Source organism: Ipomoea nil, unplaced genomic scaffold, assembly GCF_001879475.1.
Source record: "Ipomoea nil cultivar Tokyo-kokei standard unplaced genomic scaffold, Asagao_1.1 scaffold0642, whole genome shotgun sequence".
Classification (NCBI taxonomy): Eukaryota; Viridiplantae; Streptophyta; class Magnoliopsida; order Solanales; family Convolvulaceae; genus Ipomoea; species Ipomoea nil.
In genome coordinates this window covers 2,464,655-2,475,812 of record NW_017617070.1, presented here as the reverse complement: position 1 = coordinate 2,475,812, position 11,158 = coordinate 2,464,655, and the positions used below count along the sequence as shown (strand labels likewise).

Genomic DNA, 11,158 nt, shown 5'->3' with positions numbered 1-11,158 from the left:
ACTTATATCTAAAACTGTGATACTCTTTAAGGTACACTTGATTATTACTAATGATAAATATTGTAATACTTATAATTATGGATAACACTTGTGTGAGACCGTCTCACGAGTCCCAAATCTCAATATGTGATACGGGTTGGATCTTTGATTAATGGGTCAAAAATCCGACCCGCCTAACGGATTGAGACCCGTGAGACGGTCTCATACAAATTTTAGCCTATAATTAAAATTATGATACTTACACACCAATCGTTATGCCATGAAATCGTGTTCACCATGGATGGTGAACACGGTCTCAACAGTAACGGTGCACCATTATCTTTTTTTTTTTTTTAAATTAATCGCGCGACTTTTCTTTTTCATTTTCATATTTCGCGGTTTCACTTTCTCTTCGGAGTCTTCGCACAAGTTTCTTCAACATTCATAAATTATGAATGTGCAAGCATGGATTTATGAATGTGCAGTTATGAAATTATGAATTTTTTGTTATGAGATTATGAATTTACAGAAAATTCATAATTACATAACTGTAAATTCATAATCTCATAACAGAAAATTTATAATTTAATAAATGTTTTTCTTTTATACGATTATAAATTTTCTGTTATGAGATTATGAATTTACAGTACATTCATAATCTCATAACAGAAAATTCATAATCTGAACAAACGCGCACCGTTAACAACACATTAACTAAAAAAAAATTGTTTCCATAAAAACAAGGTTGCAAAACTCGGCCGCCTAGCCGCCTAGGCGCTAGGCGGCCGCCTGGGCGGCCACTAGGCGGCCAAACTCGGCCAACTCGGCCGAGTCGACCGATTTCGTCCGATTTTGACCGTTTTTGACCGATTTTGACCGATTTTGTTCGATTTTGACCGATGTCGTCTTTCATTAATTATTGATTTTAATATTATTATGACATTATGACTTATAAATTATCATTATTTCATTTATTTAGATGTGTTATTTGAGTGAACGTTGAAAACAACCTCATTAAAATTGTCGAACTACAAGTCTGTTACTATTTTTTTTAATTTTTTTAGTGCCCGCCTAGCGCCGCCTAGAATCCGCCTAGGCGCCGCCTAGACCGCCTAGGCGCTAGGCGCTGCCCGGCCGCCCGACTAGCGCCTAGCGCCTACTGCAACCATGCATAAAAATGACACCGTTTAGACCCGTATTCACCATTCATGGTGAACACGTTTTCAGGGCATAATTTGCACTTACACACCTACTTGACTACAACTCGACCCGTCTCACAGGCAAAGATATATAAGACGGTCTCACATAAATTTTTGTCTACCGATAATATTTAGCCGTTAATAGAAGGTGAGCACCGTTGAGCAGGTGGAGGACTGGAGGTCGTCTGCTTGCCAAAATAATTGTTGTTGTTGTTGTTTTTTTTTTTTTGAATATTTGTTGTTGTTATTAATTAAGCTTTGTAATTAGCACTTTGACCGGTGCATTGAGTAGTAAAGCATTGTTATACACTTTGATTAAGCTTAAGATTAGTGCTAATTATTCACCTTTCATGAAGGTGGAAATGAGCACCTTAACTTACGAAAGGTGCCATTTGAGCAGCACCTTTCGGATGGTGCTGCAAGCTTTCCTTCTTCTGAAAAGGTGAACCCCTAGACCTTTGCTTGCTCAGCTCCCACACATGATCAACTGAGTTGTTCATGCGGACCAAAGAAATTTTTAAATTTATTGTTCACGGTGGGACCCGAATCCACAATCTCCCGCTCCGGAGGCGAGCACCTTATCCATTAGGCCACACGAACATCTTTGTTGCAAGCTTTCGTAAATGCATCTTTCGGTGCTTAACGAAATACTTATTTTTTGAATCGTACAAACTTCTGGACGACTCAAGTGTTTTTGGAATCGATTATTACTTATTGGTAAGAACTAATTGTATTTAATTTCGTAACCGCAAATATTATTATATATAACTAGTATTTACACCGGTGCAATGCACGGACTGTATTTGTTATAATATATTAATAATAATTACATGGATATTTAATAGTGTAAATTATACGAGTGAATATTGTAAATATCCTTGGCCCTTGGGATACCTGCTACCAAAGATGTAGGCAAGTACCCGGGTGTTAACTCTCTACATGGTAGGCTCAAAAAGGAGTACTAGATACTCAATGATTACAGCCCATGTGTCTTCACCAGATCATAGAGCTTGGAACAACTTATGGAAATTGAAGGTTCCAAGCCGTATTCACACGTATCTTTGGTTAGCGAAACAAGAAAGACGACGGGTAACCACATTTACATCACTAATAATTAGGGGAGGGACAATATATGTCACGTTTTGAAAATTGAAGGGCAATATTTACACCACTAATAATCAGGGATAACATTGATAATTGGCCTATTTGTGAGGGACATAAATTACAATTTTCCCTTAAAGTTATAACCGAAATTATAACAATATTCATTTATATATTTTTAGGGCAAGTTATATATAAAGGAGTTTATTCCACTTTTGATCCTTGGACTTATGTTGAATTATCTTGGTTTATAATTTTGAGCCTAATCAATATAAGGTTTGTCTTCTTTTAATATGATTTGTAATGCTCATACACTAAAATAAAAATTGGCATCTCTATATGGAAAGCTTTGAAGCAAAACCTAACTCTTGTTTATCTTATAGACATGAGCCAAGGGCTACTGATTTGTAAGCCAACACGTTTCGTATTTGCAGTTACTATTAAACAAAAATTGCTTAAATAAAATGATTGAGTCACATAGCTAACTCTAGAGAAGATATAACAATTTTAATCTGACTCACTCAAATATATTTTAAAAATCACTTCACATATTAATAAAGTTTGCAACTTTTTTTTTTAGGAGAGCGACCCAAAAACAAACTATGGGCTGCCCTTTTGGGGTGTCATCATTCCTTTATCATTCTCGAGAATGACTCGATCCAATCACAATTTTTGCGAGGTGCAACCTTAGCCAACCAGTCTGCCACTTCATTGGTCTCTCGGGGAATATGATTAATCATTACTTGTCAATCCTTGATAAGCCATTCCTTACATGCTTGCACGATGCTGACACACGACACTATCGACCCGAGTCCTTTAGTAAGCAGTCCACCACTTGTTGAAAATCGCTGAAGACATAAATTTTCCTCTTCCCTGTAGCCCAAACCCATTTGAGACCAACATAGATCGCCCAAAGCTCTCATTCCGTGATTGGTCTTGGTGGTGCAATTGAAGCCTCCAGTCCAATCTTAGAAAAGTTAATATTACTTTCAGTTCTTTAATTATTATAATATTTCACTTTTTGTCATTACATATTAATTTAACAAAAATTTGTCTTTCAACAAAAGTCAATAAAATTCAATTCAAAATGCCCACTTACAAAATGATAAATGTCTGAATACTTTGATGATATTTAGACATTTTTTACTAGATTTGGTTTATTCAAGAAGTGAAAATTAAAGAAAGAACTAAAAACCTAAATGCAATCAATTAAAACAAAAATGATATTAATTCATCAAAGAATAAAGAACTTATGAAAAGGAATCCATATGAAGCTCTACTACTTCAATGAAGAACACATAAGCTTGTTGTATGAAATCTCTTTGTATTTTTGTTCAAGTTTCAGCTTCATTTCCTTCAAATGATACATTCATAAGATCTGGTACAAATGCTTATTTCAATGAAGACTTAATGCAGTAACACTCCACAATCAAGCAAATCCTCCCATAACCCTTTCTTCAACACAAAGCAATGCCAAAAGAAAAAATATATAATATATATTATATGTTTTCAACCAAGAGAGAGATGTAGGGCTAAGGTGTGGACTACACCTTTTCCAGTCTTTTAGTTATATCAGACTAGAAAAAGCAACAATCGCATTTTGTTTATACTATATTATGATACTCGATAATCTCAAATATTACGATTATAACTAACGAGGATATACAATCTGAATGACATATCAAATGCCAAACTCTGGGTGATATCGTGTGTTGCAAATTAAAGGCAGTTAGACCTCAAAACCCAGAAGGTTTGCAGCACCAACATCCTGTGGAAGAACACTTGAAAATCGCCAACTGGTTGGCGTAGATGTGCTTTAAGCCATTTAATGCCATGTCCGTAAACAGCCATTGCCTTCGGGTGCCTAACTGGTACGTGATGCAACCTAAAACACGGAGCTGGCATGCAAATTGGCAGTTGCTTCTGTAAGTGAACCCAAAAGGGTCTCCCCAACCTCAGCTTTGCAGAGTGGACAAGTGTTATTGATCTTCAGCCATTTATCTACGCAATCCTTGTGAAAGAAATGAGAACAGGGCAATTCCCTGAGCTCGTCATTGTTCACATACTTTGCTAAGCAAATGCAGCAGACCTATAAAATCAACATAATAGGTTACTTGCAAGGTCCACTTAAGGGCACGAGTTAAAAAGGCAAAATTCGTAGTTTCCATATAAATCAGCCTTTACATCTAAAGCTTGTACAGTCAGAACTTTGTTGCATGCAATTTCTCAAGATCAGCAAAAGCAGACTTGACATCAACTAAAAATTTTGAAAATATTTGGCAGATCCAACAAAGACAGTTCGTTCTAACTAAATTGATTCAGAACCCAAGCCTTACAAAATGATTTTGAAGTTTGGACATCATCATACAGTCAATCATCAGAAAATTTCAAAACTCAAACACAGAAAGATGTTCAGTATGAAGACAATGTTTGAACCTCTAAAGGAAGCTTTGTTACCCCCAAGGAAGCAAAGTATCTATGCACATATTTCTTACCGAAATGTTCAAGACAGTATAAAATTGCTTCTGCAGCTTTGGCAAAGCAGAACAGGTTTTTACTACTACAAAAGGGAACCATATTTAAAAGCCTTCAAAATTAATCCATTGGTGGAATAATTTCAAATAAACTTAAGCTTTTCAACAAAACAAAAACCACTGTCATCTTCCACCCACCACTATGGAGCTTATACATCTATTTAGGTAGTTATTAGCTGTTTTGCATAAGAAGCCTGTTTTATTAATTGCATTTCAGGCACTCGCAAGAGTGAATAGGAAGAGATTTGGATGGAAACAGAAGCATTTAGTGAACTAAAAGAAGGATTTAAATAATTTTTCATTACCATACATCTGTCAGCAAAATCTAGCACCACCATGAGACCCCAGAATTGAGATCTTGAAGGTTTGGATGAAATAACAGGATTAACATGAGTGACAAATAATAAACAGGGCCATTCAACCTTCAAGACCATTCAGAAGAGCTAAAGGTGTTTATAATATAATTAGAATAAGTTTCTAATAGTTGAGCACAGTTCTAGATAAATTGGGAAGGTAAAAAATTTAAGCTGTAATTAGAAAAGGGTAAATATTGGGTGATAACCTTTTAATCTATACTTTCAGCCATTTTAAACTTACCAAACTAAGGTTAATGGTCAGCGACCTATATCTTAAAAATGGTAACAAATCACAATCCATAAACTTTTCAGTCAAATATAACTATCATGTGTATTTAACATGCCTTCATTAAATGTAATATTCACAAATTTTAATAAAAATACTTTTACTTAGTGCAATCCAAAATTTCAATCAAATGATTCAAATCACAATTACTAAATAATCATTAAAAAATTTTATAACAAGTATTAATTGTGATTGTCAAAAGCAAATATTTGTTATGGAGTAATACACCAATTTTAATTAACCCTAATGCCCTAAATTTTTAAAGTTCATTAAATTTAATGCCTTAATTTTGTTAAGTTCATAAAAATTGCTATGCTATATAAGTTGTGGAGTCATACACAAACTAATTCATATTTAATAAAGTAGATGTTTGGGCAAGGCCTGTTGGTCTACATATATTCTAAGGAGAAGAAGAATAAATCTTCAGATGCAACAACATGATTTTTGGCTATGATAATTTGTTTTTTATAATGTAATTCACGATTACAAGTGTTGAATTTGAAATTTTGGAGAGTTTGGTTCAATAACGGGATCAAAATCAAATACTTATTAATAGGAATGAGTTTTTAGTAAAAGTAGTGTTATTGTTTGGTTATTTATAATATGGAATTGGAATTTAAAAAATAAAGGTTAAATTAAAATAATAAACCAATTGCTTGCTGTCACCCTCATCTTCTTCAACTTCGTGTCTTAACCTTCTCTCTCATCCTTATCTCTCCTGTTTCTCTCTCACCTGCATCTACAAATTGGTTTTCTACAAATCTGTCACCATGCCACAGTGATTTCTACAGTTCTCCTCGACAATCCAACACCATGCGTGCGTCACAGCTGCCACCTCCAAATCAGGGCAATTGAAATGACCCACTCAATTTCTACTGATTCACTTCAAATATGCTCATTGCCAATTGCCACTTTGTCCCCAACCATGACAAATGAGCAAGCTCAACCTCGTTTCCGACCATGACGAAGGAAAGGAAAAGGAAAAAATAAAAAATAAAAAATAAAAAAAAAGGAAGAAGGGGAAAAAAAGAAGTGGAATGAAATCAAAACCTTGGCCATTGTCCAGATTTGAATCAGTAGGATTTAGCTATATTTGGTTCTGATTGAAGATCATTGAGATAGCAAACAAAACATCAACAATGAGAATGATTACAATTCTAGACCTCAGAAGTTATGAACCAAGTCCCCCGTAGGCCGTAAATATGTTTTTAATGCCTAACATACCCTTAATAAAAATAGGATAACTGTACATAATAGTTATATTTAACAAAACATAAAAAATAAACCTAACACTACATCCAAAAGACTAGACATTTTCCTCTAACAAGAAATTCCTGTCCAACTCATTGCAATAAGGATACATGTATACTTATGGTGCTGATTGAATAAAGTAAGAAACTAAGAATAAATGATTATGTCTGGCATGCTTTAGTCCAGGGTGCTGTATAATTGTTTAGATATAGCCATCTGCAAAATCTGTAATAGCAACAGGATTTACCCATTGCAAGATATTGCTACTGCTTATATAACAGAAACTGCATCTTGGTTTTTACTTGTACATTTAGTTTAGTAAAATCCTTTATTCTTTTCAAGCATAAGTTGTTGTACCACCACCAGCAAATTATATCCAAAGACCACAAACAAGAAATTCCACCCTGAAATTAAATGAGTCCACTTCTTCTCAAATGGCAATTGTTTGGTGAAAAGGGGGAAAGGATGCATCTAGAATTCTAGAGCAGAGTCCGCCACATCTTAGAAAGAATTTGGTACGCCCGTAGTGCATTCCATCATGTGTCAATACCCACTCCCCAGGTCCCCCAAAAAGAAAATAAGAAAGAAAAAGGAGAAAATTTAATCCTAAGTAAATAATTCAGTTATCCACTAGGGCCTTAAATGATAGATTCAGAACTCCTATAAGATGCAATTAGAGGTTTCATAAGCATTAGTGCATTACAAACTGAGCTTTTTAGAAGTCTAATTGCAAATCAAATCCCAGAGAGAAGAGATGTTGATCTCACAGACTAGAACTTAATAACACCACTGGAGTACTGCATTGTCCTAGGTATTTAAAGAAAGTGATATTCTTAAATGGATGAAGAAAATGAAGTAAACAATTACTGCTTTCAAAATGGGGAAACAAAACAAACCCCCAAAAAAAAACCCAAAAAAAAAAAAAAAAACAAAACAAAAAAACAAAAAGAATCACTGCTTTATTCTCTATTTCTTTTTGGGGAGGGGGCACTAGGGATCAGGTGTGTGTCACATTGTTATATTTTCTTTTAATGGAAAGTATGTGCCAATATTTCAACAAAAGACCAATAGGGGGAATAGGGCAGGATATAAATCTTACCGCATCTTCACCAGATATCATGCGCTCCTTTTCTGTTCCTGCTGCTACTATCCCACCTTCACTTGCAGCTCCTCCATTATCTTTGCTTTTGTTTTTCTTTACCTTGAATTTATAGGTAGGCAGAGAATTGATTGATTCTGGTGTGGCTCCTCTGTTTTGTGACAGATCTTCTCTGAAGCCTAGGATAGAAATTATGCAAGGGAGGCAGCAACAGATTGTTGCACACAGAATAAATGGCATTGCATAGCCAATGCAGCTAAACGTTAGAAACACTATGCACAACCTGCAGATGGTAGATGCATAAATGAATTGTCAGCTCAGTTCATAAAAATAAATCACTTTTATGAAAAATAAGTAAACATCAAGAAGTTAGTACCTGTACATGTTGGGAGCCTCAGAAGAGGAAGAATGCCCTCCAAATATCCACACATTGCCCACCACAAACCACACAGCAAAAAAGCAATCCAGAGCCATTTTGAAGTATTCAACAAGTGCCTTTAGCCTGCAAGTGAAGAAACAGCCCATGATAAAGAATTCACGGATGAAGAATGGATTTGTGTAACATAAATTAACAAGAACATATTAATTGTAGACTCCTGAATAGCCCCAAAAAAAACATGAAATGCAGATCCAATTTAGAAGTCTGGTGAAGACAACATTGAAAGACTTACCTTGAAGAGGAAAACAGAGTTCCTATGAACTTGAAAAAGAAAAAGTAATCCACAACAATAAAAGAACCATTATAAGCTACTTGACTTTAGAAGATGAAAATCAGAAATCAGATTTCCCCAATAACTACCTTGTTTTGCTTATACAATACCAATTACCACATAATAACAATTACTGATCACATAAAAACAGTGATATAAGCATTATTTGCTGCTACCATACAATGTCAGGAGACAAGGAGAAAAGGGAATGGAGGGCTTAGAGATGCATGTAACAGTCTAACAGATTATGACAAGCATTGTCCTTCTGTCATACCTTGCATTTGGTAATCCACCACTCTGACCCCATCTAGAGGATGTAGCAGTTGTTCTCCGACCTTCACCTTCTGAAGTCCTGGAACTTGAAGGAGGTCCAGCTGAAAGATCACCACGGGAAGAATTCTGTTGCTGCTGAGAATCCTGTTCAGAACTCTGATTTCTGTAACGATAGCGCCAATAAAGAAGAGGAAGGATAACTACACATCCAGATGCATAACCGACAATCCAAGCAAACAGTGGAGTTCGTGGGTGCTCATGCCTTGATAATGACAAAACAACAATAGCTGCAATAATTTGGCTCACTGTTAAAACCAATTCTACAGAAATCCAAAGCCCAGAATTCAAAGGACTTCTATGGCGACTACGTCCATTTCCTCTTCGAACAAAAGATGAGTTCCTTGTGTTTGATCCAGTAGTAGAAGAAAAAGCACGTTGATAAACAGGTATTGTCACACTAGTTGAAGGCTGATCCTCAGTTTGTTGGTGCTGGAAATCATTTACCGAACGATCATGTGATATGCCCGAGGATGATGCTTCACTGCTGCTTGTAATATCAATTGTGTGCTCACTATTGCTATGATTCTCTGGTCGCTCCATTAACAAGACGATTTTGTAAGTTTGAGCTTACGTCCTAGAAAGGAAATAATCAGCTAAACCCACCAACCGAAAAGTAGTAGTGGAAACGTAGGATGGTAGAATGTCAAACAGTAATAACTCTCACTTCAACCAGAACTGTGATACTTAATCACTTCTCCTCTGAAATCAGCTCCCATTTCTGCATTGACCATCAAACATGATGAAATTAGAACTATTAAAGGAATACTCACTTAACATAGCCAATTTGAAGTCAAGATGATTTTCTACAGATGAACTATAACAATTCATTAAACAACAAAATATGTACTTTTGCAGGTTAAAGTAACCCCAGACCACAGATATAGGGAAAGCCCAAGCAATCAAGCACCATTGCACATGCCATGCCTCCCAAATACTCCATAATAGATGCAGATATTCTTGATTTCAAAGCAGGAACAAACATTAGGAATTAGCACCAAAAGAGAGCCCCAATTCGATCACACTACTGGAATTACTCATAAACAACAAGGACCCAATTACAGAAACTAATTATAAAAGCCCTAAAATCCCAGCAAGAACACAGTCCAGCACAATAAGCGTATTACTTCACCCATTCTCTCTCCCTCTCATATAAACAATACCCTAACGCAAATTCATGGTTCCAATCCAACCACAGGCAGTTGACCATCTTTAAGAACCGATTCCTCAGTAAAACCCAACCAAAAATGGGGAAAACCCACAATTCTTCTACATATTCAGCAGTAAATTCAAAAAACCGAGTTCTAGGGGGAATAATTCCATCAGCATCAGAAAGAACACAACTCAAATCATAGAACACAGCAATTGCTACTCGACCTATCAGACAGTCCATAAAATTCAACACAGCTGCACAGCAAAGTGGACCACATAGATACAGAGAAGAGATGAAGAGAGAGAGAAAGAGGGGCAGTACTGACCAGTAAACAGTGAGCGTTAAAGCTAAGAGCAACTCAAGGGAAAATACGGGGAAGAAGAAGAAATCAGCATCAGAGGAAGTTTCGATGAAAAGAAAGGATAAATTTTCGTGAGATTCACCGCGTGTATTAGCATAGAGATAGAACTATAGAAGAGCATAAATATAAATAAATAATATAAATCTTTGTACACAGATTTTTAGATTTATGTATACATATAATATAACATAGATATAGATATCCCTATATATTACATCACTAATACTGAATAATACTGGTGTTTGAAGTCCTTGTCTCTTTGTGCACCTCCGCATTGCTTAGCGGTGTGATAAAATAATTTCTTTCTTTTTCTTTTTCTTTTATTGAAAATAATTTCTGAGTCCAGTCAGTAAAATGACAAAAACGATAATCATCCTGCATCATGCATCATGAACTATTCTCGATTATTCATGCCGCACCATGATCTTTAATAAGTGATATTTAGATCCATAAATCTTTTTTTTTTCGTCTATAACTTTTTATAGGTTTCCTACAGGTTACCGGTAATCTCATGCTGACATGGAAGTTTTTATTATTTTATTTTATTTTTGCGTCCCCTACCTAGAACTTGCAGGTATGATGACGAGTTGATCTGGTCTCTTGAAGGCACGGGTAAGTTCTCAATCCCCCCGGCTTATAATCTAACGGCGAGCCTTGTAGGTACGAATTTTAATCAGACTTGGGAAAGGCTCTAGAAGCTAAAATTTTCAGCAAAATTAGTGTCTTATTATGAATTGTTCGGCATGGTCGGATCATGACCAACCTCGAACGAAGGCGTCGAGGGTTTGTCAAGTACAAC

General features: G+C 35.7%; 1 protein-coding gene across 8 annotated transcripts; it reads right to left on the bottom strand.

The window, feature by feature from the left end:
• Nucleotides 1-3,750: 3,750 nt before the first annotated feature.
• LOC109174623 (E3 ubiquitin-protein ligase At1g63170) lies at nt 3,751-10,479 on the bottom strand. Of its 8 annotated transcripts, none has more exons than XM_019323878.1 (6): nt 10,324-10,479; nt 9,696-9,804; nt 8,790-9,566; nt 8,182-8,307; nt 7,806-8,088; nt 3,751-4,368 (listed from the first exon to the last, which is right to left on the bottom strand). In XM_019323878.1, the coding sequence occupies exons 3-6, from the start codon at nt 9,386-9,388 to the stop codon at nt 4,165-4,167; spliced, it is 1,212 nt and encodes a 403-aa protein (XP_019179423.1). In that variant the 5' UTR covers nt 9,389-9,566; nt 9,696-9,804; nt 10,324-10,479; the 3' UTR covers nt 3,751-4,164. The 8 variants fall into 8 exon arrangements, with proteins under 8 accessions (XP_019179423.1, XP_019179426.1, XP_019179425.1 ...); XM_019323881.1 differs by lacking the exon at nt 9,696-9,804 and having other exon boundaries at nt 8,790-9,422; nt 9,513-9,566; XM_019323880.1 differs by lacking the exon at nt 10,324-10,479 and having other exon boundaries at nt 8,790-9,422; nt 9,513-9,566; nt 9,696-10,312.
• Nucleotides 10,480-11,158: the final 679 nt, after the last annotated feature.

Coding starts and splice junctions, on each gene's coding strand:
- LOC109174623 (XM_019323878.1), bottom strand. CDS start 9,388: ATGGAGCGACCAGAGAATCATAGCAATAGTGAGCACACAATTGATATT. Junction 8,308..8,789: donor GGTGGATTACCAAATGCAAG/GTATGACAGAAG, acceptor CTTCACTTGCAG/GCTAAAGGCACTTGTTGAAT. Junction 4,369..7,805: donor TGATATCTGGTGAAGATGCG/GTAAGATTTATA, acceptor TTGATTTTATAG/GTCTGCTGCATTTGCTTAGC.